The sequence below is a fragment of the Toxotes jaculatrix genome, chromosome 14 (genome assembly GCF_017976425.1).
Source record: "Toxotes jaculatrix isolate fToxJac2 chromosome 14, fToxJac2.pri, whole genome shotgun sequence".
In the NCBI taxonomy this organism is placed as follows: Eukaryota; Metazoa; Chordata; class Actinopteri; family Toxotidae; genus Toxotes; species Toxotes jaculatrix.
The window spans coordinates 4630154-4654532 of record NC_054407.1 but is presented as its reverse complement, the minus strand read 5'-3'; the positions used below and the strand labels follow the sequence as shown (position 1 = coordinate 4654532).

At 40.4% G+C, this 24379-nt stretch overlaps 1 protein-coding gene across 1 annotated transcript in view; it reads right to left on the bottom strand.

Annotated features, from left to right (window-relative positions):
* Window positions 1-17211, bottom strand: part of astn1 (astrotactin 1) — a 336997-nt gene extending 319786 nt beyond the window's left edge. Inside the window, exon 1 of the mRNA XM_041055289.1 lies at window positions 16902-17211. Within this exon, the coding sequence (XP_040911223.1) occupies window positions 16902-17211 (310 nt within the window). The remainder of the gene's footprint in view (window positions 1-16901) is intronic.
* Window positions 17212-24379: the final 7168 nt, after the last annotated feature.

Here is a 24379-nt window from a genome sequence, read left to right as displayed (position 1 = left end):
TGAGCCTGTAATATATAACTGAGATGATCAACACTGTTACATTGTTGACTCTGACATATAGAGTTATACTGATATAGCCTCACTATATAAGTAAAATGTATGTATTTCTATTTGTGGTCCTCAGTGAAGAGAAAGATGAAGACAATGTTATGAAGACACAAACACTGTGTCTCTGAACGTCTAGGCAGAATTACCTAATTAGCTAACTTTGTTACTGTTAGCGTGCCTGAAATGCTTTACCTATGGTTATAAAAGTTTATTGAGAAGTTGACAAGGTTGGTGCTCAGTATGTTTAGATCATTACACTGTGTATTATACTGGATACTGAACTCCAAAATGGCGCCAATTCATTTCAATTTCAACTGCTCGTCAAGCACATGAGCCAGAAAAGTTTTCTAACTTCCAGGCTGACTTTCACACCATGCATATCATTGCATATGCATAGTGCATGCATATTAGTGCTGCTCCTGCTGGACCGTGCCCATGCTTTCCCACATGGCCGCCTAGACTTTACATTACTGTGGCACCACAAACTTAAAAAGTCATTTTTGTCTGCATATCACAGAGAGTATAATGGTAGTCAGCGTGGTCCAGTATGCAATTTACAGAGATGTGATGTGGAAACCTCCAGTGCAGATGCACTGACGATGGAGTTTTCAGCAAAATGGACGACATCTTGTGCCGGTCAGTTAAACTTTGGAAATAAATAATATCTGCACAGATATTTGCATTTTGGCTTTTTCAGTGCAGGAGAATAAGCAGATGGTAGTTTTAGGGCTTCGTGAAATTTAACATATCTGCATAGAGAGTGTAATTAAGTGGATTTTTAATCAATTACCTTGTGTAGTAACATCTTTTATGGTAAATCTAATAAAGCACTGACAATTAAGCTCATACTGATATTGGATATTGGGCAGAATTCACATGCAAGCATATTATTTGCTTTTTATGGGGAAAATTGGATTGTATGTTGCACTTTTTTAAAAGATTTTGTTGACAGACCTGATGATCAAAGTCAGCTTGGTTATCAATGCATTTTTTAACTTTAAAGTTCAGCTTGGCTGAACACTTAAGATTTCTTCCTCCAAAAACTTTCAACACATCAGGAGAATCGAAACAGGCTGTGCGGAGTTCAATCATCCTACGACTAACCAGCCCTCGAAAATGACAGGTAAAATGTTCTATTGCCTTTGAACCGATGTCCTTCTTGTGTGTATCACCTCTCCCCGAGGTTGAGAAGCTGACAGATCGAGGCCAGCCTCTGATGACGGTAGCAAATTAAGATGTATTGCTTTTACCGGGATGATGAAATCAGGACATCAGAGGGGGAAACCCAGAAACTAGTCTGCTGCTGCTCTCAACATGAGAAGCTCTCCATGTGCTTCCTTTAACAGAGGCTAATCTGAGAACCTCTGGGGAATATGTTTTCCGTTTTTCTTTTTTTTTTTTTTTTTTATATGTGGATGAATTTCCACATGCTTGTGTGTGCACATAGTAACAAGATTCCTCCATCTTTCGTTTTATTTGCTTTAAGAACTCTCGAAGGCAGTGTGTTCATGGAGCTCCATAAATTACTACACCCTAATCTTAAAACAAGGATGAAAAATATTTCTAGCTAGTGTCTGACTGTTTGTCCAGCTCCTAACCCTCTCCCACTGGCCTCTGTGAGCCTGCATACAGATTACAGTTTCTTTCTCCCTTGATCTCCCCCGGCCTGACAGCCTAATAAAACACGTGGGCAGCAGCACCATTTCTGAAAACTATATCAACAAGCTGCAAGGGAGCTGGAAAACTGGCTGTGTATTTGAGTGTGCCTTTATGTTGTTGCCATTTTGTGATTTATTTGTTTGCATCTCCCTGACTTTCTTGGGAATGAGATTAATATTGGAAATGTTTCCACAGCACAGTGGCAGTGAGAAGATCGAGAAGAGTCTATAAAACTCATGTGTTCACTTTCACATGTGAGTTGTCAAGTATCAAAAGCCGGAATTATTCACACAATTTTAGACCATTTTTTCTCATGTATTGCTCTGGTCTTGATAGTGAAACCCTTAATATCATAAGAGCACCAGGATCAAAGCATTTCTAATATCATGAGGCTTTATGTATTGGTTGTTCGTCTCATTAACATTCCCTTTGCAAGATAGTGTCTGTGAGATAAAAAAAAAGCACCACCCTATAATAGTGCTCTACAGTCACAAATGGACTGTATGTTGTTGTAGTACAACAACCACCAACATGGTGGTTCTCTCTAGAGAAACGATCCAGATCAATTTCAAGCATATTACATCAACATTTTCAGTATATCAGCTCAGTAGATCTGCACGGGCGCCTTCAGCATCTGAAGCATGTAGTTTGTGAAACATAAGGTGCAAAATTAAGTAAGCAGCACCTGTTATTTCAGTGTGCCTGACACGTCTAATCAACATTTCATATCTTATGCTGTTTACATCATTTTCAGTTTGGAGCTACAAGTTGTGTAAATTAGGCTGCCACTCAAAACAGTTTCTGCCTCCTCAGCCACCAAATGGTGACTACAGATCTTTGGGCTTTTACAACTTACAACTAGACACCTATAAATGTTGACAGCAAAACTCTAATTTGAAAACCTAAAGGGATTCAGATTCAGTGGGTGAATTCCGCGCTGGATTCAGATTCAATAAAATACTGCCTCTGCCTCTTCACTTCTGAGGCACCACTGACTTGATTCTGGCACTATAGCGAGAGAAACAACAGAGCAGGAATGAAGGTGAAAAACCGTAAGTGAAACTAAGCTGCCCCTGAGCTCAACTATATTTGATGATTTACCGTCTGATACCTTAATATTCTGTCGTGGTAATCACTATTCAGATAGTCTGACTGTGTGGAGTTAAAGGTGCCGCCTCAAATGTCCCTCCTTCCTTTCCTTCCTGTCTTCTCCTGCTGCGGCAATAAAAATGCCACCTTTCTTAAGAACTCCTGTCTAAGCAGCCGATCATGTTGCCATGGAAACCATTCACTAGAAGCTATATACTTTACAGTCTCTCTTTCTGCCTCTCTCTCTCTGTCTCTATATCTATATTTTTTTTTTTGCTCTCCTTCTGTTTAATTCCTCCTGTCGTGCTCTCCTCCACAGTTCTCAGATATTATTCACAGATTTCTCCTCAACAAAGGTAGCACGGGGGCAATAGAGGAAGCAGGGATTCTGTTGTGGTGAATCAAGGCATATAGCCTACACAGATCTGCCAGAAGCACACTGAGCATGTCACGACATGACATGGAAAATACCGGACCAGATAAAATGATGTACCGGACTACAAAGGAGGCAGAGTCCTGAGGGGGAAGGAATATGGAAGTCTTGGTATGAGTTGTGACCAATCAACTATTAGAATATTGTATTTATAGTTACATGCTGCCACATTAGTTTATTATCATTATAATAAACAGGTATAAACACAAATGGGTTAATGAGTGATAGAGTGAATTGTAATTAGTTGACCCCTCTTGTACCGAATATGTACAGACATATTCACCTTGGTATAAATCAGTTTTCTTGAACACGTACAATCCTTGGGCTCAGACAAGGCTGCGTTTAACAGCAGAGACTTATTGCACAAGAGACATATCTGCATATGAGACAGACAAAATGTAAAGTGTAGGGCTGCAATTCAACTGAACTGCCAGTATGTTTGTGGAAGCTTTTAATATTCTAGACTTGAACAGTGCTCACTATTATTATTACTATAACATAAGCTAACACTTTTGTTGCGACCTGGAAAAACCTAACTTCCAGTAAAGGAAATGCACCTGGAAAGTTTCATAAATCCCACCAGAGTTTCTGGATGAGGATACGGACTGGGAATTGGGATAAGACAGAGAACTAAGGGACTTCATGGATGCAAAGAGGGAAGAGAACTCACAATGTTGTGAAGATCTTTCATGGAGCTGTGTTCTCCACCTCACCAGTGTATCCATAGGAAGATACCATCTTTATCCATATGTCTTTGATAACTTATTGTGAAAAGTTCAAACTTGGAAATTGCGTGGAACAGCTTTTCATTGTTTTATAAAAATGTTTATATGCTAACTGCAATTGTCAATATGTCATTACAGCAAAGTATGTGTGTGAAGAACAGAAATGGGGTAGCTTCACAAGTGGAGGACATGCTGGTTAAGTATATGAGCACAGTTTCATGTAATTGCTTTTATCACATTAAAGTCATATCTTTGACTCTTTCTCCTATTTATGCTGACAAGAAAGAAGCAATAAAAAAACAGGTTTTTGTGGATGTTGAGGTGAATGTGAATGTAATTGTGTAATTGCCATGAAAATATATATATTAAAAAAAACAGAAGTAAATGAACTTCTACAAGCAAACAGGTGGTACTAGGACTGCTTAACTGCTGCTACACATACAGTCGTGGAAAAAATTATTAGACCGCCCTTGTTTTCTTCAATTTCTTGTTCATTTTAATGCCTGGTACAACTAAAGGTATATTATCTGAAGAATACAATGAACACAACAAACTGCTGATTACATAATTCTTTATGTCCTATTTGACATGCTTAAGCTTAATTGTATTCCCAGCGTATATAAGAGGCCATTTCATGTCATAAGCAGCACTGCACATGCAAAGGCCGAGAGTGGTTTCCTGCTTACATTCAAGCCGTAGCACAACTCAGAAGTTGTCAGGTCTCACATAATGCCTAAAACAAAAGAATTATGTGAAGCTACAAAGGCAGCCATGTTGGCACTGCTGGAAATTGGCATGAGTGAGAGACAGGTAGCCAAAAAACTGAAGATCTCCAAGACAGCCGTTCATTACACCAAGAAAAAACAAGCCGAACATGGTACTACCAAATTGCTAGCTGGTCGAGGCAGGAAACGTCTTTCTACCCCACGAGATGACCGTGCACTCATCCGTTCCTGTGTCAGGATTTGTGGGGTGGATCAGTGATGATATGGGGTTGTTTCAGTATGCGTGGAACAGGGCAAATGCAACTGTGTGAAGGGTGAATGAACCAGGTCACGTAAAGGGCTACACTTGAGAACAGTCTTCTTCCATCAGCTGGGAAACTCTTTCCTGCCTTGAATGACTGGATTTTCCAACAAGACAGTGCCCCTTGCCACACGGCAAGGTCAGTTAAAGCCTGGATGGAGAACCAGAACATTCAAACCATGCCCTGGCCTGCTCAATCACCAGATCTAAATCCAATTGAAAACCTCTGGAAAATCATCAAACTCAAAATGGAGAACCACAAACCCAAAAACAAAGCAAATTTGTTTGAATTTGTTCAACAGGAATGGACTGCTGTGACAGCAGAACAATATCAGAAGCTGGTGGAGAGCATGCCAAGACGCATGGCTGCAGTCTTCAGAAACAATGGTTATGCAATCAAGTACTAACTCCTGTGTATATCATGTGACTAAAACAGACAGAAAAGAAAACATGGAATGCCTAAAAGCACTGTTTTTGGCATTACAGTGCCATAGCTATTGATGTAAGAACTTAAGTGATTTTGGTTATTATCAAGAAAACCATGGAAAATGGCTCTTAAACTCTTATGAGTTATTTTTGTTGTTATCATTATATTTGTCCAAACAAATGTACCTTTAGTTGTACCAGGCATTAAAATGAATAAGAAATTGAAGAAAACAAGGGTGGTCTAATAATTTTTTCCATGACTGTAGCTACAGACGCCCTGAAAGGCAAGAGGTTTTTTGTTTTTGTTTTTTTGTGTTTTCTGGCCTTATATTTCTAAACTTTCTTTTTTTTCCATCTGTGCAAACATGTCTGCCCTGAGGGGGCAAGTGATTTTTTTTCTTCATCAGGTTTTTCTGAAGAGTTTGTTTTTGTAATACTCACCCTGGCTACATGAGGCTGAAGTGCACCACTACTTCAGTCTGAAAAGGACTAAAAGCATTTGTGTTTTCTTCTGGATGATTTTTAATTTTTCCATGCACTCTAAATACATGGTACATACTTTATACTGTCATGCCTTTGTTTTGGCTAGAAAAAGAAAGACATGACCCGACATCCTCCGCAGCCTGATCTATATCTGGACTTTGTCACTCTGCCTCTTGCCTCACAGCTTCTGTAGCTTTCAATGCCATTTTTCAAGATAACTACACTGTTAAAACCAGTTACAAGCAGCTTCACACAGCCTGTGTCCCTGTGTGCTGTAGTTCAACTACATTAGGCACAGAAAGACGTATGAAGACTAGAACCACCTGAAACAGCGGTTTCTTCATGAGCCAGCTAATTAGCACCTGCATTAATGACCAAGTTAAGTTTCCTCCTTTCATCTACCAACTGTTAAAATACTCGACATGCTCTCCTTAACGACTCCGCATCACACAATGTGCTGACCTGTAAATCAGATGTAATGTAATCAACTTCTGAGTGAAAGAAGAGAGAAAGTCTTGTCCTCCCTTTGCATATTAAGCTGTTGGTACGCTAACAGGAATTTAAATCAGATTAGTTTCCTGCAATACTTCAGAAAAGCAGATGCATTTTCAGATGATCATTAACAAAATAAAATCACTGAGTTAATCCTCTGGGTTCCTTCATTGTAAACACAGTCTAGTCAAGGGCTGCAGTCAGCAGGATGAGAATAACAGTGCTGCGTTTGTTAAAAGCTAATACAAACTTTATGCAAACCTATACATTTAATAAAGTTACCACATCAAGTATTATGGCTTCCTACAACGTCCTCTTAGGACAGAGGTGCTACATTTAGCATTTTGAATGAATATCACATTAGTCATGAGCTATTAATTAAAAAAAAAAAAAAAAAAACTACCAAGTGTACCTGCCTCTAAAACAGGGTTTGCCAAATTCTTTTGGCTTGTGACTCCTTGAAACATTGTCTCATTACCTGTTGCAACCAAACACCCTTTAGTTTGTTTTTAAAGGCCCAAAAAGGCTAAATTATCTGCTAACATCCAACAGAAATATTTTCCTCCTAATTCCTATCCTGTTGCATCTCCTGCCCCATCAAGTTTATTTTGCAACCGCTCGAGGGAGTCCCACCTCCTTGGTTGGTCACCACTGTTGTACAATAAAACTGCAGTACAATAAAGTTAATGATACCAGGCTGCATTTGGTGACACAGTGGAGTACTGCAATGTGGCCTGTATGCTGAAAAGATTTCAGAACTTGAATTTGATTATAGCAGAATTTTCTGAGAGTAGATGTTCTTCCTATGACTCTGTACATACTTCTCCCATGTCCTACAAACCATTTGTTCATATCAAAGTTTTCAAATACAGAGACAACACCTGCTTGTGCATCTATGTGCTTGTGTTAAATGCCTTGAGCTTCAGTAGAGGGCGTTATTAAAATTCATTACCAGCCGGGGGGTTACATGGATTGGATACAGTATATGGACTGTGTTTGAATTTAAATGAACAAATTATGTGCCCATTTGAGTTTGTCACAAAAGTGACAGTATAGTTAAAGTATACCGTCATTTAGCATAATGCAGTTCTCAAGAATGCAACTAAAATGGTCACATTTGGGACAATTTTTTGAGATTGTGAGTTACAATTTCATCATTTGTGCAAGTGCATGAAGATCATTAGGCTGTTTTGGAGCCTCTCCAGAACAGGTACTGCATCAGCTGCTGTGTTAAACCTAGTATTTTTTCCTTCCTTCCTCACTGGCTCAGTCGGTCTCCTCCTTCCTGCACTCTCACTGCCTGCACTTTCACCATCAGAGCACTGAAATGCACAAAGCAATCCATTTAGCTGTTACCATGCTCCAAAGATGAAGCAGTCTACAGCTGATTATTTTAAAAACAAAATGAAGAAAGACAGGAAGAGGCTGATGGAGAAGGCCCTGTAATGCAGTCGATGCAGACGATGCCCAAAGCGCAGTTGTATGCACATCAGCAATACTTACATAGTTTGGCCCGCTGTTTGTCCCACTTATCACACTCAGCATTTGGAGCAGCAGCAGTGACACAGCTCATAGAGGCAATAATGCAGATTTTTAGATTTAGCGATGCTCACACCTTCTGAGGATGTTACCACAGATGACCAGGATCAATAAAGGTCTTTAAATTAGATTTATACATTTCAATAAATGAAATATATAGAAATTTTGGGGGGAAAACACCTAAAAATTCCAAGTCCTCTGAAACTCTGAACAAAGTCAGTGTTTGGCATTTTTGCCTGAAATGACAAACTGTTATCAAAATAGCGGGTGATTAATTCTTTCAGTCAATTTAACAAATGAATGAATTGACTAATTACCTCGCCACTAACCACGAGTCACCTGCATTTTGGCACTGCACTTTGCTTTTATTTTACAACCTGTGTCTTATTTTTATAGATTATTCACATGAATTTTTGACAGTCCTCGAGTGTATGGCAGGCTAACCAGTCTTAGTTGTAACTGTTCATTGGTTGACCATGATAATGTAGTTCACCTACTCTGAGAAAAAACATTTTAGTCAGCATGAAAATCCAATTAATAAAAGAGTTGTGCGCTCACTAAGCTCAGCAATGTGTCTCTGACACCCTGCATGTACAGTAATTAGATGTCTCTGTTACATATTCATTATGACATGAGGATTTGAAGTCAGTTTTAATTGTTCAGGGGGGATGCATCTCAGCCCACTGCTTCACACCAGGGTCTCATCCCATGCTGAATGTAGAAACCGCTGTTATTTGGCAGAGCAGTGGAATTCCTCCCACCAATTATCGATAATGATTGTCCCAGCCAATTCCTCATGTAACAGCAGAACCTCAGCATAAAGGCTGTCTTAAGAATATATTCACAGAGCGAACGTTGTGGCAGAATATGGGTTAAGGCGATTGCGACAAATAAGCCTGGTTTGGATTACTACTGCTGCACTGGTGTTAAGAAAAGCTTGTATTAACTTTGGGTAATTCAAAGTGATACACACAACTGGACACGGATTTAAAAGCAATACTGAAATGGAGGTCCACACAGAGGATTTGCTCCGGCGTTTTTTTTTTTTTTTTCCTTTGATGGGTATTCACTTCAGCGAGAGGCCAGAGAGCAACTGGTCAGTATTCATTTAAACAGGAAAGGCACAGTGTGGAGGAGTTTTCACCATGAGTTTGTGGGAATGCAGTTTAATTCAAACTGAAACTCAGAATGCTTTTTAATTAATGATCGGTTTCTATATCCATCTGTATGTGTGGTGAAGCATTAGCTGAGGTTGGAGCTGCTGTCCATAATCTGCTATCAATACGCAGTGTTCATGTTTAGAGCAGAAATTATTAGTAATTAATCGAGTAGTTAAATGACAGAAAAGCAGAGGAAGCAGTGGAATTTCAGCTTCTCAAATGTGGGCACCTTTACTATTTTTTTGTTTTGATATGTTTCCATGTAAAGTGAAAATCTGGTCAGGCAATTTAAGATGATACCCTGGGCTGTAGAAAACCGTATTAGTTCTTACTTTCACAGAAAGCCTTGCAAAACACCAAACAATGTTTAAGCTTTGTTAGATTTTAAATGCAGAGTCAAAACTCACATCTAGCTTAAGTCAGTTCATGTCTTCTTGCTTCCTCGTCATTTTATTTTATGTTCTTATTTTATTTTGAAAGCACTAACGTGTCGTGTTCCAGATTCATTTCCTGCCCTCTTGAGTTTCCCTCCTGTGTGATTACCTGCTCTGCCTTAATGTGTTGCACCTATGTCCAATTGTCTTCCTGCCTCCTAGTGTATTTCAGTCCTGTCTTCCTCTTTGTCCCTTGCCAGATCGTCTCAGTCCCTTGTGTCTAGTGTTCCAGCCTTTGTTCTAGTGCAGTCCTTTGTGTGTACAGACCCTGTTTCCTCTCTTGTGGTTTTTCTGATTTCTGCCTCATGTTTTTTGGATACCTCTGCCAGCCTTTACCTTCTTGTGTACCGAACCTTGCCTGTGTTAAAGTCCACTTTTTGCCTCTCTCTCCCTGTGTCGTTTGAGTTGTCCACCTGAGTCTTTTGCCTTAGCTGAGCCTAACAAAAACAAAAGCTGATGATTAGATCTCCAGATAAACACTCAAGGAGATCATCACACATCACTTTCCAACATGCTAGGAACTAGTTAGTGAGGTAGTTAACCATGAATTGACTGGTGGAATGTAAAAGAGTAGTTGCAATCACCCAGTTAAACTTTCAGGCAAATCATATTGTGGACTCAATTCAAGCTTGTCAGGTTGCATCTTCCTAGTTGACAAATTCAGCCCAGTCCAATTTCATGACATGAGGAAATTGTATATATTCACAATTTAATTTGCTGTACTTTGAAAATGTGAGGAAAAAAAAAAAAATCGGGATTCATGGAAAGTACAAGCACCACTTGGCAAGAGGCACCACTGGAGTTTAATGCCCATTTCTTCTGCAACAATATAAAACTTTCTGTGGCATGGACCTGAACTGTACCAGCCAAATTATTGTTCCAGAAAGCTGAGAAAGCTTGAACAGGGGGCCGTTAAGAGCTGACTTCTCTCCAAGCCTCTGGCCCAGATGTGCAAATCTGCCAGAGCAAATACAGCTTGAGTCTCTCCCAGAGGGCAACTTTATTACCTCACCTCTCGCACAATTTGACACAACACCAAAAGGGTAAATTTCTAATAACATATCCAAGCTTCTCTGACACTAACGAGTGGCTGCGGCCCTGTAGCTGAAATTTACTGTCAGTCACAGAATCCCCTCTTTTCGAATTGCTTCTTAGATGCTTCACAGAGGCAATTTGGTGAGAAAAAATATGAGCCATTGAAAAAAGGTGGAAAAAAATGTAGAATTTAAATTGCACCCAACCCACCACACTCACACCATGCATACATTCACAAAAGCATGCATTTTAAACCAGACACACTTTTTAAATATATGACTCATAACAAGATTCCTTATTTCTCTTCCCCAAAATGAGGCATAAAACTTCGAAACCTTCGAAACTTTAAAAGTTTCTGGTCTCTGTCTCTCTGAGGTCTTCAGAAACTCAAATAATTACAGGGGGGTTAGCTGAGGATAAGGTGTCCTGACGAGACACAGATGAGGACAGGGATCTGCAGTCGCTAGCAGGACACGCTGCTGCTGGTGTGAGGGCTACGGCGTAATAAGCTGCAGTACTGTATATTAAACTGATTGAAGTGGTCAAGGTCTTCAGTCAAAGCCCACAAGTGTCGCATTTAAAGTGATGCTCAATCTTTTAACTATCAAACCCTCCCTGCCTGTAGGCTTGAAAGGTGGATGAATTTATGTTAGTTACAGTGAACTCCAGCGGTGACACATTTTCATGGCAGAAGGAATTATTAAAACGTCCACAGAAACTTCTGACACCATTCCTGAAGCATGATCTGCCTCTTCACTTTCCATACATACTCTCCCTACAAATTGATGGAGGAACATTATGGCAGTGATGAAGCACTGTGAGCATATTATGATTCAGTCTGACTGTTGTAGAACAGCAACAAACACTCCACTTTTTATCTCGCTCCAGTAACAGACACTCAGGTAACACTGTACAGTTCCTTAGAAGATATTATCCTCAACAAAAAAAAAAAAAAAAATCTTGTTTGGTACTACTTTTTCAGCAATTTACAGCCTTACACATGAAAAGCAGCTGAGTATGTGCAGATAAATAAGCAGGTAGTTTCGTCAGCCATTAAGTTGCCCCAGAAAAAGATTCTTCTGCTTTTAGAATAGCTGATCCGCGAGGCTGAAATCTGTGTTTTGTTTTGACTGAAAGAAAATGATTCCTGTAAATCTGAAGTTTATTTGGAAAGCGTGTGCTGCTTGCCCCCTGCTATGCAATGTTTCCTGAATCTCTACGATGGGGGTGAATGCAAAGTGAGTATTTCCTGTGTCAGAAAGCCTGTAACTAAGACACCTCAATTGAGAAAGTACAATATTTTTTTCCTTAAATCGGGATATTTCTGCAATCATTGTGAAAAATGGTTAGTTAATTACTGTTAGCAAGTGATACCACAGTTTCCATATTGACAGTGACAATGCCAGCACCAATGTATCACTGAATACTACTTGGTTAAGGCTGACCAAAACAAAATAAGCTGCATTTTACTACCATTACAGTCTTTAACATGGGGATCTAAATGATATGGAAGGGCCTTCCAGCTCTGGCTGTTTATTTATCATTAGCAAACTTTGCATTTATGATATGTATTATTCAAGAGATAGAAAATAAAATTTGACTTTACTGGAGTATTTTGGACATAACTCAAGAATCACTCTGAATGACCTGCGGCAAACACTTCAGGATGAATACATCTACTACTGGGCCCGTACTGAAAGGGGTATTTGATCCTAAGCGGCCAGTAGTGGGTGGAGCATCACTTTAACTCAACATTACATTTTCCTAAATTACCAGAGACTTGGCAAGGTGTCAGTAAGTTCCTCAAACTTAAGGAATGTTTGTTTATGTCGTGAAGCTCGTCGTGAGGTGCTGCAGCTATCATCATAACTGTTGGTGAGTTGGCCTACACTATGAGTTTACACACAGAAGCAGTGATTCCAGCACCTGGCATAATGTCCTGCACACCATGTATTCTGGTGAAGGGACATAAAATACGCTGAGAGGAACCATGTACCTCATTAATCATAATGAGGCTCTGGCAGACTCAAACAGATACGGATTGGGACCATGACTGGATCCTTAACTCCAAACCTAGAAACTGTTTGGTGCTTACACAAACATCATCCAGCAGGCAACTTATCACAGCGCTTCTGAAGCACTGCTTTAAATGGAATTACTGCTTATTGTCAATACAGCCACACAATGTTGATGTAAATTGCTTTTAGAAGACATACAGTATAATAGGGCTGTCACTTTTTACTTGAAGTTTGAACATTCATTCAAACGTTCGGGGAAAAAGTTAATAATCAAACTGTAAAGACCTGTTTGAATTCAAAATTTACAGTATGTGAGCGTGACAACGCTTGAAGCTGTCTGTCCTGTAGTCGTCCTGAGAGGACAAACATGACATGAACAAAACTGAGGAGCAGTGTGTGAAAGTGTTTTTGCGTTGTACACCGTAGATGGCAAAGGAACTCATAAAGATAAGGCTGCTTGTCGACTTTATACAAAGCAGCAACAAGAAGTCTGCAGACTCACCTGCTAGCTTGCCAGAAAGTGAGGCAGTGGAGCAGAGACGCCACAGAAAAACCTGATTTCTGGAATAAGTGACAGCCTGACTTTATGTACAACATGACAACAGTTCTCGGTGCCATTCGAAGCTGGCGCCCTTTATTTTCACAAAGGAGGTTTTGTTAAACACCAAAGGAAATCAACTTGCAAACAAAAGAAAAAAAAACAAACAAGTAAATAAAGGCTGCATCTGCTCCGGTCTTTATATTTAGGTAGCAAGGATGCTACTTGCGCTACGAATGTGAATTTGTGTTGGACTCCCCAGTGTGAACTTTCATTAAAAGTTTTCCAGAGCACAATGCTACGCAAGAAAATGTCACACACAGATTCAGACATTAATATGCACCGCCAGTCCTGAGAGATCTATTGTGCTGTGCATTTGCCTTAGCTTATTCCCCTCCACCCCATAATGAATTAACTGTTGTCTAAATTAGGCCTTTAAATTAACTATTCAAACTATTCAAAGAGCCACCACAGTCTCATGGTGTAAACACTCTGTAATACTGCAAACATCATTAGGGACCTTTACAGAACTATTCCCAACATCCACATGTCTGTTAATTAAAAGAGACATAGAAATGTTATTGTATATATTGTGGTGCATTCTGAGGAGCTGAAAAATACAACTGAATCAATCTGTTGTGATGCTGCTCTCCAAAGCCCCACCATACTGCCATATCTGCTGGGTCAAGGTAGAAGAAAGGTGACTCAAGACATGTAGTAAGTTATACTTCTCTGATGGTTGCATAAAATACACAATCTGAAGATCTCATCTTAAGATCTGAGAAGCTGTGATGGACATTTTTCATGATTTTCTAACATGTTAGTGACAAATAGATTAACTGAACTCATCCTTAAAGTATTGTTACTAAGTTAGCGGCTTTACGTTGATTCTTAGGTGTGTTTATTCTTCTATTTTTAGACGAATAAACTTTATTTGACACCAATGTACTGAACAATTAGGAATATTTTGTTAAATGGCAAAAATGGGTGAGAACATGCTTATATTACCCCAAATTACAGTATCCAAAAAACATCACTCACTTTGGTATTGGAACTGTCAAACAGTACCTATTCCTATTCATGTCTCACAAGGATAACAAAACTGTTTTAATGTGAAATCTTGCCTAAGACAGTATATGTACATATTTACAAATGATACTGTTGATAGAGTTGTCACATGTTGTTGTAGCTGTTGAAGGCTAAATCCCTGAATGCTGCTGATTTTAAGCTGTTCAAATCTGCTGCAAAGTCTAATGTCTAAGGTAGCCCAGTGGTCTAGGAGTTTAAGATGCTGGACATGCAACCAGTTTGCATCCAACCACAGAACCTTTTTGCAAGTCACCTCCCTTCCTCACTCCCTCCTCCTTTCCTGTCAGCCTTTTACTGTGTGCTATCTAACAAAGGTTAAAAAAGTAGCTCAAAAATACATGGGGAAAGTCTGTATTTCCACATAAATTAAAGAACAGTGTGAATAGTTTATGTATGAGAAAGTCTGCAGAGCAGCAGTGTCAGCCGTGGCACTGCTTAGGAGCAACAGATTCCCCTGAAATGATGCTGACACTTACCTGATTAGTGTTATCTTACGGTTTTCTAAAGTCTGTACGTATGGTTGGCATACTGTTTCTGTTTTAATATAAAGCCACTCAGTGCTCACTGTAGGGGTGTGCCCGATTCATCGATTCATAGATTAATCGTGACACGACACTTGACGATTCAGAATCGATTCATAAATGTTCAAAAATCGATTATTTTAATAATGGAAGGAAAGTGCAGAGGTCGGAACGAAAACAAAGTAGCGCGTGCCCCCGGACATGTTATGGCGCCCTATGATTTCCGCGATCACTGAATCGCAGAATTGGCCGATTAAAACAGAATCTATTTTTAAAGCGGAATGCAATGCTGTTTCCGTGTGGAATAGGAACGTGTGTCAGGGGAAAACTGCACGGAGGGAAGCAAATCTGAGTGGCACAACAAGCCCCTTCCACAGACTAAGCCCATTCCCCTTCAAAGCAATGTAAACATGACGAAGCGGCTGCCTGCGGCTCTGTGTTCGTCTGTGAAAAACTGCGAAACTCGACGCGAACTGCTCGGCTCTGTACTGAGGGGTTAGCGTCGAGTGTTGCATATTCTGTCAACACTCCGTTGACTGGAAACGTAAGAATACGCGCAGTGACCACATAGTGTCCAAAATCCATACTTTCTGGACATGTAAATCAAGATATCAGATTGTAATAGAAGTGGAAATATTGTCAAGTTCCTTTCCCTATTTTTTCTTTTCTTTTTTAACAGATATTTTTTTCATGTACATGTTCATAATAAAATAATCAAATCAGAATCATGTCAGTACAGCCACACAATATATATTTTCAGTATTATTATTATTGTTTTAAATCTGCATCAATAAATGAAACAAGCATTACATGTGCGAGCTAATGCCTTTTTCTTCTTTTATCGGAGTTAGAAAAGAGAGAAACGTGTTTTACTTCAATGAATGGATATGTAAAAATATACATTATTTTACAAGTAACTACAGAGTGAGAAAAACATTCTATGTGGGAAAAAAAGATTAATCGAGATGCATCGATAATCGGGGAATCATCGAATCGTAGCACTGTGAATTGTAATCGAATCGAATCGTGAGGTGACTTAGATGGCACACCCCTAGCTCACTGCATATGAAAATGCGATAAATCAAAAAGACAACACAAAGAGGAGCACTACAAGAGGTACATGAAACTGCTTCAAAGCATGACAACAAACACACATGGACAGTTGACACAGCTCAACAGCTCCAACAAACCAGTGCCGCTTTTCTAACTGCCTTCCTGTTGTTTGCTGACATGAGTCAATAGATTCACTAACATATTGTACAACACACCCAAAGACAGTGGAAACCACACACAGAGCCCCCTCCATGTGTCCCAGTGCTCACAATAGCAGCAGCAGCAGCAGCAGCTCCAGCACCATGAAGCTCTGCAGAGCAGGTTCAGCACCATGGACAGCGGCCAGCAAAACTTCCACAATGCAAACTTTGTCGCTTTTTGCCAGACACGCTGACTCAAACACAGCTTCGCGTCCCGTTCATTTTGGATACTTGCATAAAGTATTAAGCTGATTTAATAAAGCTTTAAAACCAACAGGGGACCGTGAACTGCCGGCCTTTAATCAAATATAAATAAATATATAAATAAATAACATATAGGACATGGGCAGCACAAAGCACAGAACAACATTAACAACACAAAGAGATTAGCGTAAAAGTTGTGCTTGGTGTAAAAGTGAGAACAGTGTGGCTGCATAGTTTTACTACTCAGGTAGTTAACCGAACCACGTGTGTTTAGCTAAGCACAATATACTCAACAACAACGACATACAAGGCATGGAAATGACCCTCCTATAATAAACGTATTTATTTCTGGCTTTATCTGAAGGGAAAACACTACAGTTTTTTGTTAGCATTAGGATGCTATGCGGCCTATTATTGCAATAATAAGTACAAAGTGTAGATTTAGCCAGTGCCACAGTGTTAACAGTAACATGCGCTAGGCTAATTATTAACATCTGACTGGCACATTATGAGATTTAAAAGCAGCTGGTTGCTTTAGTTGTTTATTCCGGGTGTTATATGAGCTACAGTGCTTTTCAAAACAGTGAAAACATGGTGTGTAGCCAGGCCTAAGCTAATAGACAGATGCTCCGGTGCAATAATAGTAATAATGAAAAAGTGAGGCGGCTTTAATCAGCTTAGTTAGCGGCTAATGAGCCGCGCCACATCGTCGCCTTTCAAAACACTCACCTAAGACGAAGAAGGGGAGCTCGGTGTTTTCCAGGTCGTCCACCACCACGACGTCCCCGGGAAAATCGTTTCTAACGGAGAACAGCAGCTTGGGCTCGGAGGCCGACGGACTGTGCATGATGCTCAGGTCGTTTTCCCTCAAAAACGGCAGCGCCGACACGGTGACGCTCTTCATCTTGCACTCGGTGTCCTGGCTCTGGTCCTCGTCGCCGTTCAGACATCGGACGTTAGCCACCAGAAGGACCCACACCAGCCCCGGCAGCAGCAGCGACAGCAGCAGCGGTCTCGGCCCCATGTTGATGCTCGCCATCTCCGTCTCTTCGTTTCCTCCCCTCCTCGCCGTTTCTCTCTCTCTCTCTCTCTCTCTCTCTCTCTCTCTCTCTCTCTCTCAGGCTGCCTCAGCCTCTCAGCCCGGCGGATGAGAGAGCAGCGGAGTGAGTGAGAGGGGGTGTGATACACCGGCGGGCTCTCACAGTGTCGGAAACAAGCGCCTCTTGTTTCTCACATACCATCAATCACGGGATTTTTGTACATCACTGAACACTGTGTGGCTGCTGAGTGTTTTAATGCTGTTGACCCCTTTACTGTATCTGATTGATAAACTGTCCAAATGGCTCTCTAATGGCTGAGCATAGATTACCAACAGGACATGCAGCCGGAGTGCCCCGGAGGTCCCATCACCAGCAGCATCATGGTTTGTAATTTAATTGTACATTTGCCCCTTCCAACAAATTTGCATGTCATTTAACGCCACTGAGTATCTGAAGTAGTTTGCCTGACCTCTGTGACTGGATGGACACTCCTCTGGGTGCATGCATGACTGTCTTACTGATGGTGTAGATCAGAGGTGTCCAAACTGTTCCACAAAGGGCCGTGTGGCTGCAGGTTTTTGTTCCAACCAAGCAGCAGCACACCAGACTTGACTCATTTAATCAACTGATCTCAGTCTTCAGGCAGTTGATTGGTCAAACTGTGTGCTCTTGATTGGTTGGAACAGCCACACGGCCTTTTGTGGAACAATTTGGACACCTCTGGTGAAGATGCACAAGTTGAATAAAAAAAAAAAAAAAAACTGACTGTCAGGGTCTGAAGGGCCAATACACCAGAAGAGTTTTGGAATTACTGAGCATTACAGTGGGTGTTGGAGAAAGAACCACAAGCAAGAGGCAATGAAAAATAGTTGGAGCTTATTCACTCAGATATAAAAACAAAGCAAGAATCTGAAGTTCTGCTGCTGACACTCACAATTTATCTACGTACACACATGCGCACACAAGTTGAACACAATGACATTTACAGCCGAACAGTTTTACCCTTCCTGCCATAATTTGACAGTGCTCAGTCACTCGCTCATTAGACTGCCTGATGATGCACACCGCCACCACAACTTTCTCTGCCTGAGCAAATGACCTGAATAACAACAAAGAAAAAAACATCACACCTCAGTACAATTCAGTAACCTCGCTGAAGTCAGTACAGGAAAATAAACGTCATTGTTCTGAACGGCACTGCATGCTGGCTGTGTGGATGAGCTGATCAGCCTCATCTAATGTTCTGAGAGACAAAACTAATGTTTTCTCTCCATTAGCTGCACTAATGAAGTGACAGATCCACAAATGAGTAATACTGAGCATCACAGCCGTGCGGCTTGGTGTTAATAATGACTATGGTAAGTTACTTTCCAGCGACAGTAGCAGATACTTTATTAGTGGTTAAGACTGATGGCAGCTGAATGGAACATGCAATCATCAACGCTGAATTAAAATAAGCCAGGGGTGGGGGGCACTGCTATGGATAAAGCTAACTCACATACAGATTTAGCTGGATACACAGCTTTGTAAAGTTGTCACCTGCCCAGTCTAGTGTCTCTGTGTGTCTCTACTATGACTCATGTTCTGATTGGTTTGCAGATTTCAGTATCAGGCAGGAACACACACAGACCTGATATCATGCAGTGTTCATGTTACATATGGAAGAGATCCCGACCTTGAAGTTTTGCTCTAATGAGATGTGATCAGTGTAATGCAGTTTTAAAAATGTCAGTCAAACCACACTTCCCAGGTAGCAGTTCTTTTGCTGTTTTTGTTTGTTTGTTTTTACTTCTTTTGCTTGTGTTGCCTTTTGTGTTCCTTTTTTTCTTTCTTTTTTTTTTACAATGACAGGAATTCTACAACAATAAAGTGGACAACAAACAAATACAGAGCAGAACTGCACTGAAATTGCTCTGAGACTAAAATTTGCAGAGGGCTTTCAGACTCTAAATCCCTTGACCGTTTTGTTGACCAGACAATTGCCATTTAGATTAGGATGCAAAGCCAAAGAAAAGAAGATTGTGTTTTCTGTGTCACCACTGTCCATCCATTTAATATTTAAGCAGCTCTGTGGTCTCTGATTAACCACCATTCCTCTCTCTCTTTCTGATCCATCAGAAACTGTTTTAAAGTCCAAAACAGGGCAATGTTAAATGCAAAGCAAAGCTAAAAAAAGAGCATCAAAGAGATTTGACCTCGGCTTCCCGCAGTGAAATATTAACAAGTTGACAGTGATTGAAGAACAGACGTGGCATAAACAGGGCCCAGATTATCATACATTCATTATTGATGGTGGACTGGTTGCTCCTCGAGACACTGGTGAAAGTACATTCAGTGGTATTCAAATGAGATTGAGTTTTTTTTTGTGTGTGTTTTTTTTTAAGTTTGTGCTTCTGGTTGCGTTTGCCCTTTTGCTTACTTTTAGGCTTCACCACTGTTGGACAGTCAAGAGGAAATACGTGAACAAAGATAAGGACGGGGTAAAACTTTTCTGATACACTGCCTCAAGGCCTCAGAGAAACTTTTAAATGATCATTTGGATGAATTTCAGACACTGTGTTAGTGTCAAATGAAACATTAGTTCTCTGTAGAGTTAAAGGAGAGGGCTGGCAATGTTGTATATTTTCCTCCATTTCAATAAATCCCATGAAAAGACCAAAAACAAGAATTTAATCCCACTAAGTATGGCACATACACTCAAAGCTGCAAAGCAGTTTATTTTGACCCAGTCCTCACACTGTCTTGCCACTGTACATACTCACTAGAACACCGAGTATTTACTAATCCAGAACTGTAAATAATCCCTGTGAGGGAGCTGTGAGACATCGCTCTCACTGCACAGGTGCTGCATTATATTAAAGTCTTTCTGTAAAAGATGATTATAATTCACAGAATATAGTTCAACATTTTTTTTTATTTCATGTGTGTTTATGTAGTTTTGTTGCTTTTAGTTAATCCCTCTCTCTCTCTAGGGTTCACTCCTTGTCGGCGAGTAGCTGTGTTTTCCCAAAGTGCGCTCCAGTACCACCGGACTAATTCTTTCATTATTATTATTTTCATGTGTTTTAAACATATTTTAAATAGTTGGATTTGGTCACATTTGTGCTAGAGTGGTTTGGAGATACCCTTTATAAAACAAAAAGGGCTTTTTTTTTCAAGTTAGCCATAAAATTAATCTTAATAAGTAACAGCTGATGTGACCTTCCACCGCTGCCATTTGTCATTTTTCTAGCAAAAGCGATGATTAGCACCACCAGCTAAGTGAGGTGCTGATACCTGAATGTTTTGAATTCTGCTCTTCGATACTGAAAAAATGGGAGGTGAGAGTTGCAGCTTGGTTGAATCCATGAGATATTATTTAGGATTGGATTTTGATTTGCTTTATTTTAAGTAATATCAATCCATCAAAATACACACAGATCTGCCCCAGTTGGTTTGAGTCATCTCTACTAATTTAAGCATCTTGACGTGGTGGTGCTTCTGCAAACTGTTCAGTCAAACTCCAGATATCTATGTCAGCCATGTTTTCCTCTTTTGTGATTTGGGGCCCTAAGTCAGCAGGTATCACTGCTTGGTACCATGAAAACGTGGGCCTTGGTTCTGAGTTAGCCCGGGGGTAGGGTGGCTAACTTTTAAGGTTTGATTTTGGTGAATCTAAGAGCATCATTAAAAGTCAGAGAGCACAGAGAGGGGTAGTGTGTCCTTGGTTTTTGGTCTGTTCATGGGATTTGTTGACAGTCAGAAAAATGTGGCTTAACACCAGCCTTATCCTTTAATTCATTTATTTTTAGCAGGCAGTGAGGTGGCTTTGCCTTTGAACAAACTGTCCTTCAATCAAAGGGCTCAGGTTAAAACCCTGGTGTTTTCTTCTGCATTGTCCTTCAATGTTAACCTGCACTGTTCTGCACTTTACAGGCACCTCTGATCTCTCTTTCAGAGTGCGAGCTGCAGAGAATTTCCCCAAAGGGATCCCTAAAATACCATTTTCTTTCTCTCCAATTACTTTAGAGAGGCATTTAGCACTCGTCTAGTCTTGAGGGTGCATTTAACAACTCACCTGAAACTGTAGAATGACTGTAACGTCAGCTCTTGCTGTGGAATTGGAAGCTCATCTTCTCCGTGTATTACACAGTGATAAATAGACAAAATGAGCAAGCAGCTTGAGTCTAGTCTGGATTATGCAGAGTTCCAGTACTTCATGATTAAAGGGCATAAGAAAAGACTTGAAGAGAGAATGACAAAATAGATTCTTGTGAATGTGTGTGTGTGTGTGTGTGTGTGTGTGTGTGTGTGTGTGTGTGTCTGTGTGTGTGTGTGTGTGTGTGTGTGTGTGTGTGTGCAGAAAGAGAGAGAGAGATGGAGACCAGAGAATGAATGTATGTGCGAAGAGATTGTGAGACAGTGTGCACATGTGAAAGTGATTGCAAGCGAAGCAGAGATGAAATTCCGATAGATTTGCTCGCATGAGTTCTGGGTCGCTGCCGATAATCAAAAGCGGTGAAAAGGGTTGAGGGGGGAGGAGGGGAGTAGAAGAAAGACAGTCAGTGAAAGTTGAGGAGAAGAAGAGAGCACATACATCAGGGGCTGTGACTAGCAGGTGCAGGGATGGTGGGGAGGGCAGACCGAGGGTCTGATCAAGAGAAAGATCTCACTGTTTAATCTTGAGACTCTTCCCTTTGCCAAACTAGCACAGCTTTGGCCCACTGTATGGCTTGTTCTGTGATCAGGAGCAAACAGATTCATCTTTTCAGCTCACTCGCCCCTCAGCCTCTGCGTGGGCTGCAAAGTTGATTACAGCCTAGAAAAGGCCTTTGTCATCACGCTGTTGGAGCTCCAACAACTGGTTCAAATCATCCTGCAGCAGTTTTAGTTACAGCCTCTTCAAATGCTCAGCGTATGATATAAATGAGCCACTTCAGACAAACCGGTCCGGATTATGCAGAGCCTTTTAACCCACTGCTGGAGGATTGTAATGGTTTGAAATTGTTGGTTACGTGATTCTGTTCATGTATGTGTATGCACATACCCATGTAGGTGTTTGTTTGCATGTTGTGAGCTCAGAGGGTGGTGGGTGCTGTGATTGGATGAAAGCAGTGGGTTCCTTCCTCCGTGCAGCCATGATGCAGACAAGGTCCTGCTGTGATGCAAAAATTTAGGTTTTAAAAAAAGATTAAAAAAAAAAGAGGTGGGAAAAATAAACACCCATGCACACTCACTGGCACAGCTTTATTATTTCACCAAATCTGAATCCAAAGCTTACCTATGGATTTAAAACAATATACTGCAGGCTTACTTCTGTCTCCTTATAATCCTCTGCAATCATCTGTGCTTATTGACAAAGCAATGTCTCAAAGCTGTTTTTATCATCAAAACACTAAATGGTCCATATGTCTACCACATGCAGGGGTTGTTGTTAGAGATGCTGGATTTTATAAATTTCAAAATGTCTTCTCTTAGCTGAAATGGACTACAAAGGTCTGAATGGGACAAAATGTGGTTTATGGTCAAGTATTTTAGCTGGTCTGTGGGGTGAATTTGTTTAATGGTAGGTGGATAATAATAATATACTTGTTGGGACATATGACTAGACATGGACCTATATTTTGACTTTTGTTATTGCAGGAAAAGCACAGCTGGAAACAACAACATTAATGATGGCCGCATTCCATCAAGGTTAACCATGTCCGGCACTGGTGTTGTGCATGTTCACTCACTGATGTGGCTTACTGGGATACTTGATGGAATTCAGCCATGATTGATGTTATTGTTTACACCTGTGCGTTTCTTGCTTTAACAACAGTCAAAATGTGTACTGTGGAAAGGGTTTATTCACTGTAAATATAACAGGTAACATATTAAACCAAATTTTTGTAACATTGCCCCAAGATATGGAAATACTATCATCTTCTAACATCAGCTGTCACTGCAGAACAGCAGGTGCTGCCCCTTGACCTTAGGTGGGGAAGGAGAAAGAGGACACGACCATGGTGACTGACATACACATCACTGTCCACTGCTTTATCAGTGCTCCTTTGTTTATATCCATTCCTTGTGGTTCAAAGCAGTGTTGGATATTCTGAAAAAAAAAAAAAAAAATCCAGTACACCAAGGAAATAGGCCAAAAATAAAACTGCCCACTTTTTTTTCTTGACAGTGAACTAGAGCTATGTGATGAAGGAATTACCCCTTAGTCAGCAGATCTTTCAAAATTAGGTTTGAATGTGACACTGTAGATAAACAAGTTATTGCTGTGCTCTGCAGTTTTGTAGAAGCACTGAATCAGTGGAGCTGGTTTTACATGATAAACCAGCCTGGATCTAATAAATAGTGAGGCTGTTTGTGTTTGACTAAATGGATGTGTCTGACCAACAGCACTAACAAGGAAAGGCAAGTTGTTATTTTCTAAATTATTATAAAATTATTCCTCCATCACATTAAAACCATTTACTCACTTCTGAGTACACATGGACTGTAAGTCATATGCAGTGTCAGATGATCACTGTCAATTCAAGTTCCCCAACCAGCCAATGCCTGCAGAGTGAATGATTGCCATGGTAACCGGGGGGACTGGTTGACTAGAGGAATTACCATAAGAAACAGATACTGTGTAAACCCCTGGCTGTGGAAATATTTGGAGAGCTTTTCTTCACAATGAGACACTTGAAGTATTCATGCAGAAAAGCACTTGCAACCTCAGCAACACTGCTGCTGTCGATCGTGTTACAGTGTCACAGTGAAGCCTCTCTCCCATCATGAGTCCTTCTTTATAATAGCATCACTTTGCATTGAATGAGCCTGCACTGGGGATGAGCTTGAAAGGTGATCCACTGGTACCTGGCAGCAGATGCTTTATTATTCAGAGGTATATTTTAGCTCGCCATGCCAAGCCTGGAACTCTGTATTACAGGATTAAACAAAGCAGTTAGAGTAAACTACTGAATCACTGAATGCATGCACACTGCCAAAGGAACAATTCGAGACAGTTATTACATGTAATTTTAATTCAGGCTCCTTTTTTATTATTACTCATGACAAAAAAAGCTTGTCATGCACCATTTGCATTAGATTATTAAACTTGTTTTAAGGTAACTGATCTTGATTTTTTACAAGTAAAATATTCAGCCTGTTTTTGGCCGAAGTTGACAGGAAACAAGTCTGAAAAGTGGA